The 25,547-nt window shown below is 31.9% G+C and overlaps 1 protein-coding gene across 1 annotated transcript in view; it reads left to right on the top strand.

Annotated features, from left to right (window-relative positions):
• The first annotated feature begins 12,844 nt into the window (after positions 1–12,844).
• Positions 12,845–25,547, top strand: part of LOC119666957 (probable cytochrome P450 313a4) — a 22,930-nt gene continuing 10,227 nt past the window's right edge. The window contains exon 1 of the mRNA XM_038076236.1: positions 12,845–13,032. Within this exon, the coding sequence (XP_037932164.1) occupies positions 12,845–13,032 (188 nt within the window). The remainder of the gene's footprint in view (positions 13,033–25,547) is intronic.

The raw sequence follows: 25,547 nt of genomic DNA on the forward strand, positions 1-25,547 counted from the left end.
CGACTTCATTGCTTTTACTATTAAATACTAGAAAGCAGGCACATAATTTTACATTTGATTTCCTCTATTATTAGACAAGTAAACGCAATCCAAAAAAAAAAAACAAAAAAGAGCAATAGCTCTCAGATATTGTATCTATGTGCGCTATGCCAAAATGTATCTATCTGTGGCAGCGGTGTTACAAAGATTCAAATGCGAAAGTCAATTAATCAACGCGGTAGGGTATCGCAAATCCAACAACTGAAAGACCAACAACAACAACAACAACAAGGCATCTACTATGCGCAGACGCGCGTGAAGAAAAAACGTTGACAGCCTAAATTGGGTCACAAAATCTAAGCGCGAATTTGCTAAAGCGGTCATTTGCTTTCTGCTTTGCGATTTAGCGGAGATGCGGCGATAGGCCGGCCGATGGCTTGTTGAAAACGCTGGGTCTGTTGCGATTGCGCTTAACAGATTTACAAATTTCGGGAACACAATTTTGTTAGAATTTGAAAAAAAAATTGGCGCAAATTAGCATTTTGTTCAGGTATTGAAATAATGTTAAAAATTTAATTTTTTTTCTCGGTTTTAGTTTGTCTCTTGCGTACCCGTAAACTACGTGTTTAGCAAGCAAAGTTTAACACAATAATTTCTGGTAACTTTTTTTTTTGATATGACCTTAGAGGACTTATCTCTTACATTTCCATACCGTTCAGGTCAATGTTCGAAATTTTATTTAAGTTGTTTTTTTTTCATTTTATATAAAAAAAATTATTTTGGTTGAATTCATGTTCATTGGAGAGTAAAAAGTTATGTAAACATTACAAGTTACCTTAATATTGATGTTTATAGGGGTCCGAATTTATCATACTTACAAACTATAAATATATATGAATGAAGGAACACAAATTATATATTTAATTTAATATTGTTGGACAAAGATGTATAGTGAGTATTACCAAAATAACATATCAATCATTTCCAGATCATGGGAACAAAACAGAGCTGAATCAGGATTGTTGGATTATAATGTCCAGTCGTCGCTCCTTTTCTCTCCCTCCCATTTTCCCTTTCTTTCTCTCTCTTTCTCTGTCTCTCTTTCTTTCTTTCTCTCTCTTTGTTTCTCTTTCTTTGTTTCTCTCTATCTTTCTTTTTCTTTCTCTCTTTCTTTCTTTCTCTTTCTTCTTCTCTCTCTCTCTCTCTCTTTCTTTATCTTTCTGCCCTCTCTCTCTCTCTCTTTCTTTCTTTCTCTCTTTCTTTCTCTCTCTTTCTCTCTCTTTCTTTCTTTCTCTCTCTCTCTTTCTTTCTCTTTTTCTCTTTATCTCCCTCTTTCTTTCTTTCTTTCACTTTTTCTTTATTTCTCTCTTCCTATCATTCTTTCTTTCACTTTAACTTTCTCTCTCTGTACCCAATATTTTGAATTTCATTAAGAAAACTACGAAATTCAAGTTAAAGTAAGCCTTCTTTTGGATGTTTTAAATTTTTTTTGTTTTTCTCTCTGCATTTTTTTCTTTCTTTCTTTTTCTCCCTCTCTCTCTACCCAATCTTTTTAATTTCATTAAGAAAACTAAGAAGTTCAAGTTCAAATAAGCCTACTTTTGGGTGCTTGAAATTTTTTTTAAATCCAAGTACTACCATCAATTAACTGAGTATTTGTTAACGACTGATCTTAGCTTAGAAAAAAGGCAAAATGATCTAGTCCTTGGTTATTAGTGAATAGTATGGCCCCGCTTTAAAAAGAATTCATTATAATAGTGATTATTGTCCTAAATAAATCGAATCATGTTATTTAAATTAATTAATCTTGTCCTGATATAATGGAATCAAACGTTAAGACAATATAAATTTAGAAGCTTATTTAAATTAAATTAATTATATTTATGATATACTTTAGTTGTGATGTACTTTAACTCTTATATGTTACAGCGTAAATTTAAACTACTTGTAGAGATTTTATGATCTACTGGTATTATCAAATGGGTGTGATTATTGTACTTAAATCTATTTAAGTATAAGTATTACCATTCGTTTTATTGTCATGCAAACCAAAAACTGTTTGTCATAAGATCAAAGCCAAAGGCAAGTAGTAAGGGTAGCTCCTCCCCATTATTGTCTCACGTACAAATTGTCTTATATCACCTCAACTTCTTTTAGAATGAAGCCTATGCTTATATCTTAAGCACTTTAGGACAGCTTCCATTGGTCAACGTAATGTTTTCAACGAAGAACTAATGAAAGTTGAGTTTAATAGATATAATGTAATGTTGTAGTTATTCTAATTCAACACCTGCTATATTATTAGTAAGTTGGTACTTATAACCTTTAACGACAAATATAATTGCCATTAAATAGTTAAAAGCAGATACCGGAACGTTATTAACATTTTTTTGCGATTGTTGCATATTGTTGGATATTGTTGGATATTGATGGATATTGGGTCCTAAATATATTGCCACACTTGAAACGTACATAAGACAGTAAAATGCTTGAATGTAAATTAGGAGTCACACTAATTTACTTTTAAAACCTTGAATTGTTAAAATTTTTCAAATAGAATGCAATTTGCCGATTTCGTATAGGTCTTTAGCAGTTTAGCGTAAAGTGCCGTGAGATTGTGCATTATCTGCATTATCAGCCAGTGTGGCCTGCCTAAAGCAATGACTAAACCGCCGTTTAGCCGTTTATCCGTTTAGCTGTTCTGATGCTCAGATGCTCAGTTGTTACGCTGTTAAGCTGGTACGCTGTTAAGCTGCTCTTCGTGTGACAATATTAAAAACTAAAACTCATTACGGTTACCGTTTTAGTCTTAATACAAAAATATTTAATTTTTATTTGAGTTTAATTTGACTTCACTACTATAATTTGTAATTATCTGTAATAAGCGTGTAATGCTTGCAGCAGCAGACAGTTACGCAAATTATCACAGTTCGCCGGTAGCATTTTGCCATTTGCATCCTTCATTGATTCTCGAATATTTGGAATTTCGTAATTTTTCAGTTTTTCAGTTTTTCAATTTTTCAATTTTTCAATTTCAGCTTTGCCGTTATGAAGATAGATATTTTAAGTACTTAAAAATTATTTTCTTTAAACTTTTTAGTACGATTCTTGACTTTTTATTTTCAGTTTTGCAATTTATGCATTTCTAATTCATTAGTCGATGCGCTGCATAGCTGTGCGCGGCCCATTGGCTGACGTTTGTTGATACTCGGTACACAGTACTCAGTACTCAGTACTCAGTACTTTGCCGTTTTTACTGTCTTGCAGTGCGATTTTTTGGAAATTTTATTATTTCTTGCATAAAATAAGCGCAGACTTGCATATATTTTCAATTTTATGTTGCTGTTTGTTTTCGGAAAGAAATCCATTTTTTTTCGCTTCGTTTTTACTATTTTACAGATATTATTTTCATCGCATGGACCAGGAATCGCATGCGATACTTGCTTGCTTCCAAACATGTTTATTATTTAAAATTTACTTCTATACGTTTTGCCGCTGCAAATGCAAACGTCGTCCTTTGCTACTTTTTCTTCTTCTTCTACTTCTTCTACTTCTTTTACTCTTAAATAAAAGTTTACTTTTGCAGCCTCGAAGGCATTTTTCCTGCGACGCATAACGCTAAACAACTGTTCAACTGTTCAAAGGCACAAATATTTTTGCGCAAAGACGTGGCAGCCAAAGAAAAAGTCATGATCCTTGCACATCCTGAAGGACGTATGAAGGAGACTTACTGACTGGCGTAAATTTTGTGTGCGATGCACGAAAATACTACGTATTTTATTATTATTATTCACTTTTTTATTTTATTTTTTTTTGCAGTTAATTTTTTTTTTTTTTTGGAGGAGCAATGGAAAATGTTAAATTTACAGCTTCATTCCTGCTCCTCCACACTAACACTACTACACAGTCACAGTTAACAGGACAAGTGCATTTCCATTGTATTGCTAGGATTTTATGCCCTTCGGATATGACTTTTGAGTGGAAAATATTGAGCATACAAATTCAGAAATTCTATAGCAGCGGTACCGTTGAAACCATTTAAGTGCCAGCGGCGGGAGTAGCAACGGCAGCCGAAATGACGCGGCAAAATTAAAATGCATTAGTGTTGGGAGGATATTTTCCTGCATGCAACGTAAAAATGATGATGCTTCATCATCATTAGTGAATACGTTGCTAAATTTTAAAACGCATTGGGGAGTTTTTTATTTCCTTTCTTCATTTTTAAGACAAGTTTAAGTAGCACAACCTAAAAAACTATACCATTTCAGGAGATGGTGTTCAAAATTTTTTCTTTTTTTATGATTTTATCAATTCATAATAATCCCATAGATATAATGAATAGCTAAATCCAATAGATATTTAAAATTAAATATAAATATTTATACATCGTTATGATACACTAGTGTAAAAACCCCATTGAAGCCGGACTAGAGTGGAATCTAGCGGATAAACGAAAACCTGGTAGACCATGTAACACATGGAGAAGGTCGGTGTTAGCAGAGTTTGAGTTTACAGTATTGAACTGGTCACAATTATAAATTTTATCTCTAAATAGAATAGGATATCATAATTGAATTACAATCTTATGCTCCCAAGTGAAGTGAATAAAGGGGAAAAAATAAAACACTAGTAACTTAAACTGATTTTTGTATAAATATGCTTAAATAATTGTTCTTTGTAAGATCTTTGGTTCTCTACGAGTTGGCGACGATTACCGCATACGAATGAACCACGACCTGTACGAGTTTTATCACGACATTGATATAATTCAGCGAATTAACTTTCAGCAGCTTCGCTGGCTTGGTCATGTCGTGAGAATGGACAAAGGTGCTCCAGCGAAAAAGGTACTTGAAGCAATAGTTGGCGGAAGAAGACATAGACGTAGATCGTATCTCAGATGGAGTAATCAGGTTGAGGAACCATTAACTGGACTTGATGTACGGGACTGGAGAAGGCGCACACACAGCAAAGGCGCCTGGGGAAACATGCTGTGTCAGGCCGAAACTCGGTAACGGGTTGTTATGGCCAAATGAGTCATTAAATATGTCATTAAATATTTACGAGTATTGGTATTATTCTCTTTCGTAAAAATTATCCTTTTAAGCTTTATGCAAGAATGACTATAAGACACGTACGATCATATTTCCATACCCTTTTTCGCGCTATACTAAAACTAAGAGCCTTTTATGTCTTTTATCCTAATGGTATTTATTAAAGATAACACGACTGACATAACAAACAATAAAATTAATGTCAGCAAAAGTAATGATTTTTTTTTTGGTTGATTGCAGTTAGGAACTAAATGACATACCTAATGAACATAATATTCTCTCTTTTCCTTTTAATGTAGATAGATAGTGTGTGTGATCATCCATAGCTACATATATATGTATACTAATAATAGACTAACGTGATGAAAATGGATTTGATAATTACTTATTTATTTTTAAAAGTATATTGATGTACCCATATTTGTGTGCTTTTCAGTTCTCAAAACAAGTCAGTATTAGTATCTTTTCATATTGAGGATCACATATACGTACATGTTTATTACTAACAAATACTGGGATGAAGTTGGATAGTACATTACATGCCTCATATTCTTAAGATATGTTACCACTAGTATCTATCAATTAATATAACTAAAAATAACATTTTAATAAAAGAGACAGGTATACTTTTACCACTTAGTTTTGACCTTAACTGAAAATTCCTTGTAACATATTAATAGCTTTTCATTTACTATCAAATTATAATCCCCCTTTCACTAGTCAAAATACAAAATAATGCAAATATCACTTCAAACATAAATAAAGTCAATAAAATTTCTTAAATGCTATTCTCACGTTTTAAAACGTAACAAAACAGATAGATAGATTGTCTTATCCCTCTTTCTAAAAGAGGAAGTTATAATTTCAATTTAATTTATTCACACAAACCCAGAAATGCAACTTATCGTTATGCAATTAGTCCTTAGTCCTTAGTCCGCAATTCATATAATCGCAATTTTCTAAATTTATTGCAGCTTTCACATTTTAAACTGATAATGCGAGTGCAATGCACTGAAAAAAATATTGGCCACCAACACTGGCCAGGGTAGAACGCCTCCAAATTTATAACCGACACGAAATGCGTGTATCAGTGAAATGTGAAATGTTTTTATGCAAGTTTAGATAAAATTTATTTGTTATTTATCAAAAATATAACACGTAGTCAGACATAAAACAGACGTTCAATGTCCTCATCGAAATTGGTGGCAGCTCCCCATGAGCTAATAAAACGTTAACGCAATTATATAAAGAGAAAAGTAAATTGCACACAATAAATGTATATCAAGACATTTGACGAGGCTGTAAGTGATACAAATAACCAAATATAAACACAAACTGAAGGACATTGACACCCGAAATTGCTGCAACAGTTACATTAAGAAACCCTAAAAGTGGCTTGCGCAAAACAGAGGCGGCACAAAAGAAGCCAACGGCCTTTTAGCACGTGCGTAATGTATCAGCACCTCAACACAATGAAGACCGAGCAACAATCGGAGAAGGACAGCCAACAGAGACGAGAACCAAGGCACCGAAGCACTAAAGCACCAAAGCACCAAAGCACCGAAGCATCGAAGCACGCAACAAACTAACAGGCCGTAGCAAATTATTTTGATATGCGAAAGGACGAAACTTTTTAGCTTGTGGATTATCCCTTGCAGAACGCAATAACATCAGCTGTTATCGTACAAATCTTGAATGCAATATATAAGCAAGGGAAAAATATTCGAGAAATTGTATATTAACTTAGTGCAGAGCATTGAACTTAAAGTCAAAATGCTGCAAAGTCAGTATATGCATAAAGGATGTGTGGTGGAAGATAAATACATGGCACATATGAACTTCCAAAAGTTGCTTTATACTGTATTGATAGAATGCGGGTGGCACGGCATCTTAGCTAAACCTTTTTAAATTTACTTTATGTGTATTTCTTTAAACGTTAACATAAAAAAGTTATTTTTATATTTAGTCCTTGAAGGATACCTATTTTACGTATCTATTAAACAGGCAAAGACGAAGCCGGATTGCCTGCCTGCGTTCTTACCTTATTACTTCTTGAGTTGCCGGTATGGTTGGCTGTCTGCAAGCAACACGGTGTGGCTGATTTTTAACAAAACAAAAAAAAAATAAAAAAAATAATAATAAAACGATAACGCAAAAGGAGGCGCGAATGTAGCAAAAGTCAACGACCGATTTCGTATAAAAATAACATTCCAGAAAAAATAAAAAACAAAAATAAAAACGAAAATATACCCGAAAAAGAAATGGCAGGACTAAATTGGCGACAAATAAACTAAGAAACATCAACGACAACGCAAAAAAGCACAAAAGCAACTTAAATTGCCTTAGACGTACCCGTACGTACGTACGTACGTACTTCTACAACAAACGACATACGCCGTACGCCGTACGACTTACGACGTACGACGACCGACGTACGATATAGCATACGTAGTGTTACGTTGCGCATTAAGCACAGGATAAGCCGTTATCCTGTCGTTGCTACTTAAGTCATTTCAGCTGTTCTTGCCGTCATATTGCTGCTGTTGTTGTTGTTGTTACAGTTGTTGTTGTTCTTGCCGTTGTTGTTGTTGTTACTCGTAGTATAGAACATTCATTTTTCGGTCTAAAGCACCGTAACGTCATTCTTATATTTTTTGCCAGTTACACAATTACACTGACAAAAATATTTTTCGTACGTTCCTATTTGTTTGTCATTTTATGATGCGACGTCGCATTTTATTAGTTGTGTCGATTTCGTTGTGGCAGCAAAATAACAAACACACCATATATACACATATATATACACATATATATATTCATATATATATTCATATATATATTTACCATATATACTTTTAACTTAGAAAATAAAGGGCAGAGAGTATGTAACTGGCAAATATTTTCGTAGGTTGTATGGGATTTTTGTTTTTTTTTTTTTGGGAGTTGAATGACATGCAACGGATTGAAGTGCATGAAACTTGACTCTAAAGGATATATAAGAACAGCAATTGAAGAAAATTCAGCAATGCAGTAGTCACGCATTTGCAGTTTCTTTTAGCCTCAGAAAACTTAAGCGGCACCTTTGTAATAGGTTTATTATTTTTATTTTATTTTATCGAATATCGCATTAAACACTCAAACGACTAATAGTGACATACCGCAGTAATTGTCCTAAAGTTGTAGACAATAAGTTCATGTGACTTATATCCTTGTCACAGAGGCTTTAATTGACTCTACACAATTTCTTCTAAGTCTACTGTATATAACTTAAAAGTACATAAATTTATAAATGTTTGTATGACAATCCGTATGGTCCAAGATGGTATGTCAAAATTTTTACCAAAAACATCTTTTAGGTTTGAAAATTTTACATATGTTTTTCAGTAATAGGAAACAATTCAGTAGAAATAGTAGTAAGAACTATTGTCTCTTATATCTCCCGAAAAAAAGCTCTTAAAATGGACACATTTGTAAGTTTCTTTTTACAAAGTTTTATTATTAGAAGTCTATTCTGCTCGATTTTGTGAAACTATATCTAAAGAAGAGAATCTGCTAAAATGAAACTAATTAAATTACTTTATTGAGTTCTTTCTTCATAAAGGTTCTTTCGATAGTAATGTTTGTCGATTTTGTAAACTCCAACAGCGAAAGCTTAGAGCACATTCTCTGTGAGTGCTCTAAAAAAAATCTTCTAAGATTTGAAAAATCTTCTAAGATTTGAAAAATCTACATTTACTTCTTAATACTAAAAAGGAAAACTCTAAACCACAACCTATCACTGTATTATTTTCACAGAAATGTTTCTAAAATGGACATATATATTTATATTTCTTCATTAGCTATGTGAATATCACATCAATAAGTTGAGTCCCTCTTAAACTAATATCTGTTGATTTTAGTAAGTCGTTGATACTTGCAATATAGAGCAAACTATTATAATAGGGCAAGAAAAGTACAACAACAGAACACAAGGAAATCGAACAGCTAGACTGATACTTAATAGAATCACGAAAACAAAAATCGGGACACATATATTTCTGTCTCATTCTGATGCTGATTCGACCTGATCGGCGGATCTATGCGATTGCATTTATGGTGACGGAGACTATGTTGACGCAGATTACATTTTCTTTTACTGTAATAAGTGGCTTATGTTTCGCGAGGAGATAATAGTCCGAATTGGACCAATAAGTCCCGAAAACTTAGTAAACTGATTTCCATCTAAAGAACAAAAACGTTTCCAGTACATAGCAGTGATATAAACACTTTAGCAATGAAAGTAAGTGCATAGAATAGAATAAAACAAATTATATGATAAAAACAGAAATGGCTATATAAAAGCTGAAAGTAACAAGTTATATATCCATAAAATTCGGAATGTCATTAAATCATATGATTTAGTTTGGACACGCGAAGAGCTTAACTGAGACTAGACTTACGGAAAGTGTGTTGGACATTAATCCTGAGAGGACCGAAAAATAGGTAGACGAATAATGATGTTTCAATACGAAATTGAAAATTTCAGTAAAAAAAAATTAAAATGCTTAATCAAATACAAAGATTGACAAAGATTTTGTCACAACAACCTCACAATGTAGTCACAAGAAGATATAGTATAGAAGTATAGCAGATGTTGAAGAAGTGATACTGTTAACTAAATAGTAGCAAACGTGATTCGTTATGTGAAATAGATTTGCTTTTATAAATATTTGTAAATAATTACTTAACTGTAAAGTACTTGTAAAATTAAACAACCATATTTAATTTAATTATTTTTAATTTATATTTATCTTATTTGTGTTAATTTTGGTGTTAGCAGATATATAGGAAGAAACTGAATGACATCAATACAAAAATTTAGTTCACTGATATGGAAAAATTACTAAAAATAATTAAAGAATTAGTTCCCTTTACATAACATTAAACAATGTCAAATATACCGGTACTGAAACTATCTAAAATCTGTAGAATTCTCAACTATTTTGATGCTATTTTTATGCATCAGAAGCGTGCAATGATTTTCTTCGCTAAAATATCATTAAACTAGTACTCGTATCTCAATATACGGATATGTGTTATGCACATATCTGAGTATTAATTTGAATTAGTCCCACTTCGACTATTCTGAGGAAGTCAACAGCAGTACATGTTTTCTAAAATTAGAAAAACTATACTTTTATGCATTATTCCTATACGCAAAACATTTCTGAAATCATATGCTTAACTGTTGGTTAAAATATAATTTAAGAAATTTTCAACTTCATTTCACGGCGATTTTGTTTAATTGAAAATTAAAGAAAACAAAAACAATACACATTTTTACAACTACAAAACAAATATGAGACAAACAGCGAAAAATTTGACAAGTGCACATCTACTCAGATTTTATTTAGGGCTCCATGCAAGCCTCTTCAACTGATGACGTTACGTATATATACATTTTCTCAAAGATATTAAATATGTCTATACAGAAAGCAGCTATCAGTTTTAGTGTCTCTTAAATTAATGTGATTTAAGACTCTCCACTATGGAAGTTCTCAAACTGTAGAACCTGACGGATATCCCAAACATGGATATTCAAGAAGTAATTACAAACGCTAAAACTAAGATTTTCATAACCAAAATTGTGGTGTCAACATTGAGTCTATACGATACTTGCACAAAAAAAGAAACTCTACCGCTGCTGAAACCAACCAAATAAATCAACCAATAATTATATCTTTCAATATTCAAGATCAATATATCTTACATAAGATAATTCCAAACAGAATCCAGAGTTTTTAGCATGATATCCTACCATGAAGACTTAACACCACTTCACTGGCGTTAAGCCATTTAATTGGATTTTCAAGCAACTCTATTTATACCATTTGAAGCTGTAGGTTTGAATATAGTTTTTTTTTTTTTTTGAGATAAAGCGAAAACTATGTAATACTTCTTCTGTTCTTTGAGTTGCAGCATCCGATGGGAAAAGGCAATTCCACATCGAATAAATTTAAATGAATATAGTCATCTGTGCAAATTTGATCTAGATAACAGTTACCACGATACTTTCATTGAAGCATTGATCAGCACAGCCGAAGCAGTGGGCCCTGACTTTCGTAATATCAGATACCTAAGGTCGGATGTGCAAGTAAAACTCATTCACTACCATCTACACTTCAAAATGTATCTGGTGGTGCCTAGTAGACTTTTGTCACCTATTAAAACGAGCAAGCCTTATCTCGGAAATCATCTAACCCAGTTTGCTAAAGAGGAAGATTTTTAGACAATATTTAGTACAATCACAGCACAGAATTGCTTTTTTGTTGTGAAAAAAATAAAAATATTAATCATCTTACCAAACTTTCAAAGCGGAAGAGGCACATAGAAGAAGAAGAATCAATACCTCATAATGGTTCCAAGGATGTGAACCAAAAGAATGTACTAGTATTATAAATATTTGTTGAGACTACGTTTACAAATTACTGCCGAAGTGATAGCAAAGAGAATATGGAAGAAGATATTTTACATCCGCTCGCTCATTCTACAGTACTAGTCAGATGGCACAGATCCGCTTTTCTATAAATAATTTTGTGGAGGAGAAAGTATAAGAAAATTATGTACATCTACTCTGTCATTATACAGTACTCGTCAGATGGCACTGATTCACTTTTCTGTAAATAGTTTTGTGGAGGACAAAATGAAAGAAAATGTCGTACATCTGATCTATCATTTTATAATACTTGTCCGATAGTATCTGTCCAATATTCCCTTGAATATTTTGAGGAGAACAAAATCGGAAAAAAATGTTGTTTGTCTGCTCTGAATTTGAATGAAATTCACCAGAATGAATCTATCCACTATTTTTTATATAAAGAATGTATGATATTCACTTTCTCCTTTTCTGAAATGAATATCCAACAAATGATATGAATATTGGGTATGTGTATTAGACAATGCTTGTTTTAAAAAACCAACACCGTGCTGTTTCGGTATGATCATCCTTTTCCAAAATATTACATTTAGCAAGAGCATTTTAAAACTTTTCTGTGGTGTCACAACAGGCTCACAACTAAGTCCCTTTTCAATGAGATTGACTGCCAACCTATCTAACTTCTATCTGTATCTATTTATCTCTCTTCTATCTATATGTTAATCTACCAATTGTGAATATCGTGAAATAATACTAATGTTTCAAAACAACTCAACTGATAACAGAGAAACTGTCTACTGACATTATAACATTTTGATGGGATATACTGTACGCATCAGAGTTCATTTTTTTTAATATTAATTCCATCCAGCTACAAGTTTAAGATCATATACCAAACCCTATATGTTTGGAAAATAATACGTACTATGTAACCCCTTATAAAATTGAAATAGCCTTAGCATATTTATGCTAGAATATTTTTCTTAATTGAAAAAAATGCAAAACTAGACATAGATTAAGTCTTTTAAGAAAATGTTACGGCAACACGTTATAATGGAATTCTTCTTTCTCATGGTACAGAAACGCAACTCCAGCAAAATTCAACATTTTACATTGAAAACTATTGGTGCCGCAACTGCCTGGTATTGGTTGGTATTGCTTTCGGCTCGAATGTCGCGATTATACCAAACATAAACCATAACATAACAACAAATGTAAACGAAAATACAAAAAAAAACAATTTTTCAAAAAAAAAAAAATAATATTTAAAATAGAAATTTAAGAAAATCCGCATCTTCTGTATTCACACAAGCGGCTTAGCATAATAAACGTCAGAATTAATTGGATTTTAATTGTCTGTTAAGCGCTGAAATTAAGTACGTCGAATGTTGACTGCACCATGACTACTTTATCTTCTTACGAATGTCCACAACAAACAGCAAATAGCAAACAACAACTACCAACAACAGCAACAAGCCAGCAACAATCCAGCAACAAGGCAACAACAACACCAACAATTGTTGTAACTACACTAGTTACAACAATAGAAGTAGCAACAGTTGCATTTATGTCCGTAAGCCAGATAAAGTAAATGCACAGATGCATCATCGCATCTGTAATTCGTGCTATGTGTGCCTATTGCCCAGTGCCCAGTGCCCACATTGATGGCTAGCGAACTGAACATGGACTTCTGGTTAGTTTAGCTCTTCCTTTGAACAGTTTTTACTATTGTGATCACTACAATCATAGCTGACGATCACGGGGCAAGCAGCCGTGTTTGTGTTGCAGGTATCATATTGCCGGTGCTGATTCGCATGGAATAATTTAATTGCGGCGGCTATTGTAATTTTTATTGTGTGACACGGTGTCCATAAATATGTTTCTGTCAGATTTTTTTTGTATAATTCTTTTTTATACTTTATTAATTTCTTGTTTTCCTTCATGCCACATGCGAGTCATATATATCCCACCGCAGGAGCATTTACAATAGGAACATTATGTCTACTTGCCACCAACATTAAATGTTGCAACAAAAACAAAGTTCTTTACTTTTGATTCATTGTTGTTGTTAGTTTAAATTTCAATTGCATTTCATTAAATGTAACATTTAATTTTCCACATTTTCCGTGCCACCAATACTGCAGTCACTTTCCTCTTATGGATGTATTTCTATTTTTATACTTACGTCGTATTGAACTTATTTGAAGAAAATTTTATTGAATTGATTTTTTGTTCTAATATTTTTGAACCATACCGGAGAGAGAGACGACAATGAAGTTGCAATCATTGACACAGCGTCAGACATAAAAACCATGCGTTACTAACATAAAGATGATCTCAGTCGAGAGAGAGGCATGGTATGTGATTAAAGTCCTCCAAAAAAAAATTCATGATTATTTTATCATTTCTGGATTATTATAAAATATAATATTCAATATTCAATATTATAAAATATAATATATTATGAAAATTATTTAGCAGGACAGGTCAAAAAAAGTTCAAACATACGCCATACCTGTCTTGACCAAGATATGGTTCTGTTAATAATGCACAGTTTTTATATCTAACACAACGTTAATGATCGTAACCTCTTTGTCGTCTCTCTCTCTATCTCTCTCTCGCTCTCTCTCTCTCTTTCTCTCCCTCTCTCTCTGGTATGATTCTACAAATTAAAACAAAACTTAAATCAATTAACTGTTTGAGGCGATATCATTGAACGCAACTTCGTCGCGTATACACATTTCAGTGAAATTTTTTCAAATTCTGATAATATATATTAACTTAATACTGTATTATACTTTATATTAAATTTAATAAAATTAATGTTTGAAATTAAATTTATTTCAAGGAATAAACGGGATTAATAAATAATTTTCATTGTTATCTTTCTAACACCAACCGTTTATATTTATTCCAACTGTTTCCATAAAATCAAAGTTTGATATGATATATATACAATTTATATATTCTAACCAAAATTTTCAACTTCCGAAACAAAAAACAGTTACCGATATTCCAATCCAAAATTTTAATATTTGAATCCAAAACTAGTTACAGGGGTACAAATCCAGTGAATAGAGACGATGGTAGACGAGAATACGTGAATATAACTCATTGTGACTACTGTTATTTCATATTTTTTATCTACTGTATTGATCATTTATTAATCTCTGAATTAATCTCTATTAATTCAAATATCATCAGTATTACTTCAAAGTCTTCAACCCTTTAAATTAAGCAATGAGTTAAAGACTTGAAAATACCCAAGAAAACGAAATTTATTTTATTATTTATTTTATTTTATTTTATTTTATTTTCTCCATTGATTGATTTTTCGATCCAAAATGTTAATTTTAGAATCATAAAATAGTTACAAGAACTAAATCCAGTAGATAAAGACGATGATTACTGTTATTTCACATTTTTAATTCACTATACTTATTCCATTATAGTTTCAGTTTTCAAAGATCAATTTTTGATCTCTAGAATATGCTGACGGAATCACTTTCTATCAAGAGTTAGACACTTTTCCAAAAATCTAAATAGTTTGGCTTAAACTGATGCAACAGAACCTTTGAAATATTCAAGGGTTTGTTTTTTTATTCCATGATAATCTAACATGCCGTCCAACCATCGTAAAGATTTCTCATACCTAATTCCATATATTACACTTATCAGATGAATCATTCATAGTTTTAGTGCCCTGTTCTAACAGGACAATATTCCAATATTGTTTGATACACTTCGAAGATTTGTTCGTAGTAAATACCACCCGAAATGAAAAGTTATGCATTAACAAAGGTGTCAGGACCATGTCTAAAGTTAGCTAAATATGATTTCTACTATTTCATAGGACAGTACAGAATCCCAGTAAACTTCATATAATTTGGACTTAATATCTTAATCTAATTTAGTGTTGATAAGTCTATCTAATTTGGACTTAACATATAGCAGAGTCGTATTTATTTAATTAAAAAATCTCAATCACTGCTGGGTAGTTTCTTTTCATTTCTTCAAATGTTTGAATTCGATCAGTAAAAAAAGAATTATTAAAATTATTTGCTATTGTTAAAACAGCTGATATTTTTAATATTGAATTTTATTTAATGTAGTTCAATGAAATAATTGTATGCATTTTTTTAGTGGTCACACGCATTATAAACTAATGATTTCTTACACTGAATCATTTCATTTCTCATTTCCTTACATAGAAATGGAAGCATAAACATATTTGGATTTCTAAAGAGAAAATATATACTTTAATAGCTACTTCAATACTAAAGTTCTTAGTAGTTAGAAACTTTTTGGAGGCTTGAAACTAGGCTCGGCCTACCTTGTGGTATCTCCTGCAACGCACGCCTACAGGCTCTCGAAAAAAGAATATCAGAACACTTGTTGTGCCAATGTTCAGGCTTAGCCAGAACTAGGCGTAAGTTTTTCGTGGCCCCCTTCTTTAACACTCTCAATGATATCTACACTCTACAGTCAAGTTCATGACTTTACAAATACTTCTGACTGCTTCTAGCTTAACCTTCTGCTACCAAGTATTACGAGGATTTGTGGATTCAATAGGGCTTTCTTAGCTAATTAAAGAAGATTCGTCCCACCCTCCACTTAAACTAACTAACTAACCAGTAACTTTAAGTAATTTCAATCAAAGTTTCAAGTTCCATGACCTACAACTTTCATTCACAGTTTGTTTATGTACCTTGAATTCTTTAATTAATCGTTTACGTAAGACAATATAAAAACTCATCCGTTCTGTATCAAATACCAGTCATTAAGAAGAAAAAATATACAAAAATTTCAATCACTCAAGACACAATATATTTAATATTAAATTGTAAGAATATCGATTTTTATTCAATACTCAAGCTTGCGGTAGACAATTATTAAATAAAATAAGAGGATAAAAACAAAAACAAAAATACTGTCTGGCAACATGTTGCGAAAGTCTTCAAAATATACCCAAAATAAACCCAAAAATGTACATAAAAAATATATTTTAGTCCCAAAAGTGTAATTTACTATACAAAAAAAAAACATTTATAAAAAAACGAAATGTATATGACATTAATGCCCAAAAATATGCACAGACAAGAAAACCACAACGAAACCTAAGTCCACCCAAAATAACTTCACACCAGTATAAAAAACCACGCAGTTACATGTCAAAAAATATAAAAAGTTCAATGAACTTATAACAAAAATTACAAATTTACGAAAAACAAAAAAAAAAAATTAAATACGAAAAAAAAAACACAAAACCAGATACATATTGCAATGAGTAGGTAAAAACAAGGCAAAGTATAGAGCAAAATAATGTATACAGTAATGTGTACTATAACAGAAGTACAAAAGTCTAAGGACTAAAAGGACTCTAAGGCGCACGCACTCACAAAACAAGGCATGAGTAAAATGAAATACATAAATAAAACAGTTATAATAATGTGAGATTTTAGTCTCATACAGAGCTTAGCAGACCTGACAGACGGTTGGACAGCGGGAAGGACAGATTACTAATAGACAGACATGCAGAGAGTCAATAAGCAAAATAACAAGCTAGTTAATGTATTAGTGTTTCCATTTTAGAAATGCAGAATTTTATAAAAAAATTATAAATAAATTAAACAAAAAAAAACTCTTTTTATAATTATAACACAAAAAAATATCTATTGGCATACATATATATAAGATATATTTACTGTGATGCACAAAATATATATATATAACTATAAATATACAAGTACAGTCCAATATTACTTAAAAGCAGCCGCAGGACGCACACTAGACTGCGTGCAAATAAAAGTAGCAAACACACTCGCATTACATCCACAGTTTTGTTTATCAACACTCAGTCAGGCCTTTACATCCATAACAAACGGCAGTGCCACAGTTACCACTTCTCTCCAACCACGGCCACCTATCACCCATTACCCATCACCAACCACCCATCACCCATCACAAACCCAACGAATGTAAATGCTTCATTAGTCTTCTTTTTGGTTGACGCAGTACGACTCGAGTTAACTGTTTGTGTGGCCTAACGAGGTAGCATACACATACCTATAGTCCGTAATCATGCGGACTCGGTAGTGGGGTTCGGTAGTGGGGGTGTTGAGTTGGCTGGCTTTTCTTATACGCACAAAAGAACTTTTGCAGACAAAATTTATCGATCCAGAAAAAGGATATTACGAACATAAAATGAAGTGCAACGGGGCAGACAAAAAGTAGATTTTTAGTTGTTTTGATTTTGTTATAAAATTACTGAACGTTGTTGGATAAAAGTTAACTGCTCGGATGAATGTATATTGGGTAAGGTTTATATATTTATGTATTTTATAACACATTTACAAATACATTAGCACAAGTAGTCATAAACGTACAGAAACATAACAGACACTTTTGCATTAACGCACACTCATTTTATCAGAGAGCAATGTCTTTCCTTAAGTTTAAAGGAATTTGTGTAACCATGACCTATGCCAAAAAGTAGGTGATTAGTTTATGTAATATACATATATTTATATTTTATATAGTTTTTTACATAATATATCTTATATGTATTTTAATGTATACATTTTGAAAAAGTTTTTATAATTTTTAAAAAACTGAAATTATATACTATTGAAGAGCAGAGTATCAAGTTCTTACTGAGTATATATGTCAGTTTTTATTATTATAATATATATGTATATCAATATTTGTGTAATAGGTTTATAGGTTTAGGGCTTCGAATTTAATAAACACACAAAAATTTTTAGTGCACAATATTAAAATAATGCGTAATGTTATGTTTACAGCCAAAAACATAAAAATCTCTCATCTTCTGGAAAGGTTGAAGACTCACCCGATGTAATCGACTTCTAAGACCAGTTGTATGCTATACTGCGTAACGCCACAACAGCTATAGAGACCAATAATTTAAAATTTATAGATATGGTCTGTCAAACTGCCAAAAGCTGGCCAGTCACTGAGAAAATAATTGACTCTTTGTTCCTCTAGTAAGTTTCCACAGCATTCATAAATAGTGTTAAAATGACCAGAGAGGACTGTGAGAAGGCTCGCAGTATTCTCGTTATCCTTGTTAATAAATTCATAAGATCTGTTAAGTTCTTAAGTCCACTGGGAAGTTACGTGTAACGTAAATGTTTCCACTTAATGTTCTCATTGTGAAAATGTGCTCATTGTCTGCAAATATACAAAATTTTCTAATCAAACAGGTACGAACTTCTAGCTAAAGATATATGTATGAGGGACATTGATTTAATAAGATATTAGTATTAATGTATTTTATTACTTCTTCTATATATATTTTGTTGATATCCTACAAATCTGTGATATATGTGTATGATTTAAAGAAATCAGCCTTTTTCACAGATAATCTTCTATATGTCTGTCTTCATTTTAATTTTTCCTTCTCAAATCTTAAAATTTGAAACGCTTACAGAGCATTGCTTTATCATTTCTTATAGGTCTACATATGCCTAATTTGTTCCTTAAATGTGCACCAGAGTATGAAATTCTATGGGCGTAAAAAGTCGTAACGGTAAATGCACCAATTTACAAATGGCCGCAAGTGGTTGCAGGCAATTGGCCTTACTTGCATTTGTGAATAAATGCAATTTGTGGGCGTTCTGCAGAGCACTGAAGTGTGAAGTGCAGGAGGGTGCAACCAACTACATAATAAAATAAATAAAATGTTTTAATTATTACATATCTGTGAGCTGCTTTAATAATAGCAAATTATATGATTAACAGATAATTTAATGATTTAATTAAATAAATAACTTAACTGAGTGTAAGCTATAATTAATTAATAAAAATTTTCTTATTTACAAAATTTATTGCAATTTTTAAAAATCTAAAAAAACCATTAACTTAATAGATACCACTTAAATTTAGATATCTCTTGACAAGATCAGAAAATTGTAAATATTAATAAAACTGCTTTGGAGGTGTAGTGTATTATTAGTATATATAAGATTAAAATATTCATTATTTAATGCCACTGTGATTTATAGCGACAGAAAAAAATTTACTGGATATGCTCTAATATATATGAGAGCACCACATTGCTAGGAGAGGTATATATAAAGAGAACCACATTCTTTTTTTTTTTGTTACGAGGGGTATATTGTACTGCAAACTTTTTGTGCTCTATAAGAGCTTCAAGCTAATCTTCCAATCTAAGGGTTTATTTCAAAATCGTAAATTATATACTCACCCAAAGGTTTCTTCCATTTATAATCAGTGTAGCATACACTTCACGATCACCTCTACTTCTTGCGAAACCTACAGATTCTATTAGAGACAATTTTAAGTTTATTTTAAACATAGATTAAATTACAGTGTATTCTACGAAATCTTATTATACCTAATTCTTCAGTCTTTTTTCGTTTAATTCAAACAGTTTTTGTATTAATTTAGGTTTACATCCTTGTAAGCGATTTGAAGTACGATAAACCTGGTAGAATGCCCCAGTTTATTCTTCTTTGCGTTTGTTCTTTTTTTTAATAAGAACAAAAATCTTCTTATTATAATAAGAAAATATAGTTCGGGTCTACAAATGAGGCTGCTGCTTCTTTTCTTTCAGTTCTACCCTTAATTTTCTTTAATCCAATATGTACAGAAAACTTAAAAACCCATACAATACTATTTACAGTAAGTTTATTAATATATTTTTTTACAATCATCATCTGTTCCAATCATACCTAATGAGATTTGTTTACTTGCTATCAGTCTATATAGGTATTCTATGGTTGCAACAGATACGTTGAAGATTGCAGTACAGATACGTTAAAGATAGATGTGTTCTATTAGTTGCATATATTTTCATTTGAAAAACAATGGTGCTTTTGACTACAAATTCTGATTATATTGGGTCTGGTACAAAAACTACTGTCTGTACCCATTGATCAGTAAGTTAGCCATCTGTATTTCCAGAAAAGCACATAAAAGATTTATAATGTATACATAATGCATTCCTTCAACTAATCAATTTTATTTTATGACCATTGTGAAAGGACTGTGGTCCTATGGATAGATGGAGACAATGTGTGCATGAGACAATACTTTACTATTCTATATATAACAATTAATTTTAGTGAACTTTGACTTAATTTAACAAATAGAAGAGTTATGCCTTTATAGAGTTTTAAGTAATTTAAGCACATTTAAACACTTGATATCTGGGGTCCTGATTTATGATTTATATTAAGATTTTGGAACTATTTCAGACCCGTCTTGTTCATTCAACTGGTCATATTGAATGAGCTATTAGACATACTTTAAAATTCTTCCACTTGACTATCTCGAAACATTAAAAACATTTGAAAATCCACCAACTCGTCATTCCCATCGTAGCACTAAGCTAGGTATGACTCATTTTAACTTGGTCGTGAATGAGGTTATACAATTTGTTTACACATGTTATGTTCTATAAAATTAATCTCAGTCAGTTATTAAATTTAATGACGACTGACTCTTAAGGATATAAAAAATTTTTCATTTAGTTTCTGTTATTCGGAATTAATTATTATTATTATTTTATTCATAATAAAACTCTTAACATATTTATGTATATAAAATGTAATACCAACAACCAAATATGTGTTGACAAAACACCCTGGGAATCTATTGAAAAAGTTCATATAAAAAGCACAACTTTAAAAATAAATTGCAAAATTCGCAGCAGTTCACTCGATTGACTTTGTTTGAATCCAAAATTGGGAGCATCATTTTCCGTTCCAAGTAAAAAATAATTCATAAATGTACTAAAATCCGAAGAAGTACAGAACTTGAAAGAAAATATTATTTTTGCTTACTGGAAATTATTGTGCACATATGTGGGATCTCTTTCAGTTGCCGTACTGCAATCGCTTCATAAAATAATTGCCAAATCAATTTTCAATGAAATCTAAGACATACACTAACCGACATACCTACTGCGAAACAGAAACGAATGTTGTAATTTCATAAAGAACGAAAAAAATACTCATTTTATGTTTTTATTAGAATTTTGAAATACGTTGCAGTTTCTTTAGAATATAAAGAAAATTCAGAATATAAAAAATGCTTTAAAAGACACCTAACACCTGCTTGCAACATCTTCCACTGACGAAATTCACATCAACTATAGCCCGAATTATAAGTGCAATGCTCTTTTTAGCATTGATGGAAAAAGTATTTCAATTGAAATTTGTTTCTCAGTTTTTTTAATAGCAAATTTAACATATTTATTGTAGTTCTATTTAATAAAAAGAAGTAAAAAATCATATTTGTAAGATACTTCTTAAGAATGTATTAATCTAATAAAAATAAAAATAAAATTCTCCCAAACACTTTAATATCAATAAGCAACAAAATTATTCACTTCATATTCGTATTTTCTAACTACTCCAACTATATGATTCGCAATGGATATAGTAGGATTTAGGCAAATTCGAATCAATTAAACCATTTGAATTAGTTAAACCAATTCTAGAGAAAATCCTTTGCCAAAAACAATCAATATTAAATAATTCTTCTAATATAAACATCATGGATATTCAGATTTGCATAATATAAGTATGACTATACATGAGTATACACAAGTATACATGAGTATACACAAGTATACATGAGTATAGGCAAGTATACATGAGTACATACAAGTATACATGAGCATACACAAGTATACATAAGTATACATAAGTATACATGAGTACACATGACTATACATACTCACAATTAGAAATAATTTAATCGGCAGTTTGAATATTCATAAATTTTATTTATATTAAGAAAATAAATTTAATTTTCTAATAAAGTCATCTACAATCTTTTATTAGCTGAAAAATATGTATCCATTGAATCTAACTTAGCTCCAGTTAAAAACTCTTTGGAATGAAATTCTTGGCCAAAAATCAAAGGTTATTATTTCAACAATGGCTCGTTGTGGATCTTGTCACATTTTGGAAATTCTAATCACTATAATAAGTCAACATACGGTATTTTATCGAGATGTCTTATTCAATATCTTTTCACCAGCTAATACTTACGACTGTTCTGCGAAAGCACAAAATAATTTTTGTACAAGAGTTTTTGGCACATATCTCAAAATATCTAATCGACAAATCACCACTTTCGCCATTCACAGTCCAGATAACGTAACGGACTGAAATATTATGTTTTAAGGTTAGGTTAGGTTAAGTTGGAATAACGTCCTAGTACCCAAAACCCACTCAAGTCGAAGAAGGCCTATTGTAACAACACCGAATTTGTACATGCATCGACTAGAGGTGAGCGTACGAGACATGCGGAGAAACACGATAGGGACATCGATAGGAGGTAAAAATGAACCAATTTCACAATTTTATAAACTTCTATAAACTATATTAAGTCCGTAATTTAGCAGGTTGACAGCTCTGTTAGGTTGTTAAGAAAAGGGGCCCCGATGATTTTAGATTTTTAGATCTCCTAGCTAAACATTGACACTGCCACTTGAGGTGTAGCAGTGTTTCTTGAGGTGAGGTGTTTCCTCCTTATCCGCACAGCGACAATCTGGACTCACCCTTTTGAAGACCCTTCTTATCAAATCGCGCTATAATACAGATAGCGTAGAAATACTGATTAGTTAAAATATTAATCGAAAAATAGCTTACAAAATTGTTTAACTTATTTAGCTATTTAATAAAATTACTACTTCTGTATCATACCAAATGAATAAAATAATTATTATAAAGTTTTGATCTATCTTTACACTGGAACAAATTTATAAATTAAAACGAAAGATATATGAATATATTTACATATATCTTTTGTAGATGCATTGACATGCATCTTGTTTTAAAAAATTGTTTTAGAATGCATATATTTATTTATATACATGTATGTAAATGTATAAATATATATAACTTGTGCTAAATACTACAAGTATCTGCCAAAAAGTAAAATTAATGCGACACACACCATGACTGCAGTCAACAAACAAAGCACTAAAAGTGATGAATAAGCAATTTTAACCAAAGAAAGCAGCTCCAACATATTTGGTCCTAGCAGGACGAAGACTTGACGGAGGCATGTATTCGCATCTGCAAAAACTACAGGTAAATATGAAATTTAGTAAACCAACAAAACAGCCTTTGCATAGCCAAAACTAAAGTGAGATGATGCTCTAATGTCACAGCAGCCGCAACTGCAACATCACTACCAATGGCAACTACAACAACAACAGAGATAGCAGGAACAAGAAGCTCAAATAGTGCTTTGCTGTTGTTGACAACGAAAATGATGGAGTTGCTGCCGGTCGGCTATGACGCTGACTATATACTTGACGTTGATATAAAATGAAACCTCATGCAGGATAATGAATGAAGCGAAAGCCAACCGCAACGTGCAAATCTCAAGGATATAAAACTGCTGCTATTGCTCTTGCTGTTGGTGTTGGTGTTGGTGTTGCTGTTGCTGTTACTGCAACCATTACTAGTAAAGCACCTACTCGACATAATAGCACATACCGAAGGCACTGCGGTATAACCAATAGATACCCATACTAAACTAGATACGCTTTAATCGGTGAACGCATCAAATGCAACATTTGCATAACGTAACGTATTTGCGCCATTATAGCGTTCAGCATACTTTAATATTCATTTTGGTTGACATTCGTGCAGAGGTCGACATTATTTTAGCTGGCAGAAGGCGTTAGATATGCATGCAGCCAGCAGGCAGCAGGCAGCAGGCAGTACAGCCTGCCATTCAAGCCATGTTATTGGATGCAATCTTATGAGACAATAAATTAAAGTTGATTACTAGTTGAGGTGAAGTGTGCGATTATCCTGATATGCATGGACTCGTGTATGTAAATATTTAGTGTGTTCAGTTTTTGGTGGGTGTCACTTTTGATAAGATGCCAGGTTGCCTTCTTACTTGCTTCATTGCCTGTCTGTCTGCTTAAGCGATTATTTGTCTTAAAGAAAATTTATCCCACAACAAACGGCGCATATTTCTAATTTATTACTGAAATTATTTTAGCACAACATTTTTGGCATTCCTGTCAGCCCTTCACTTCCTTTCACACACATGTACTTAAATAAGTAATAAGTTGCTTAAGAAATTATATGCTTAACCTCCTTTCCTTTATTCTTTAGTGAATGTACCGTACCGTACCCATAAGGAAGTGTCTATTTTTTGTGTATTTCAACTATGAGATTGGAATGATGGGTATGTGGTAGCAGTTTTCTAATCGAAATGAAAGTTGATGTTTCTCATTAATTTCTTTCAATTTTTTGGTTCATAAATCTTGTTGCGAATAAAATAAAAATTATAAAAATAATTATCTTACCACTTGTGAGAATTGTGTTATGTTTACACTTACAATTATCGAATCTCATTATCACATTAACCTGTGAATTTTGCATGGATTTTATATAAAAAATGACACAAATGTGCAGCAACATTTATCGAGTTCATCGCTATAGTTTCAATGAAGTTAAAATTATTGAAATTCTGAACAGTAATCCCTTCAATCACCAATAGAAAATGTGGAATACACCTTTATGATTGTGAAATTGTAGTATTGATAATATACGTACTTCCAAAATTGGTATTGGTACTGATAAAACTGATATCAATGCAATGTTCAGGAAATTTAGATATTTAAACAAAATAATGTCAAATGATCGTCGACCACCTACTAACGGCATAGATCTATAAAAGCCTATTCCCACTTTTATATATGTAGCATGTATGGTCAGTAAGCCAAATATGACTTACTACCAGCAATAACTATAGTAGCCTATTCACATTTCCAGATGTAGCAGGTATGGTCAGTTAGCCAGATATAACCTACTAACGGCATACATTTATAATGGCATATTCACACCCCAAAAGATAATCGGGGTCTACATGTAACAGATATTGTCAGTAAGCCAGATATGACTTACTAGCGGCATATATCTATAGTAGCATATTCACACTTAAAAAAAATCCGATTCCAGATGCAGCGTGGTCAGTTAGCCAGATATAACCTACTAACGGTATACATCTATAATAGCATATTCACACTCCAAAATATAATCGGATTCTAGATGTAGGAGACATGGTCAGTAAGCCAGATA

This window comes from Teleopsis dalmanni, chromosome 1 (genome assembly GCF_002237135.1).
Source record: "Teleopsis dalmanni isolate 2A chromosome 1, ASM223713v2, whole genome shotgun sequence".
NCBI lineage: Eukaryota > Metazoa > Arthropoda > Insecta > Diptera > Diopsidae > Teleopsis > Teleopsis dalmanni.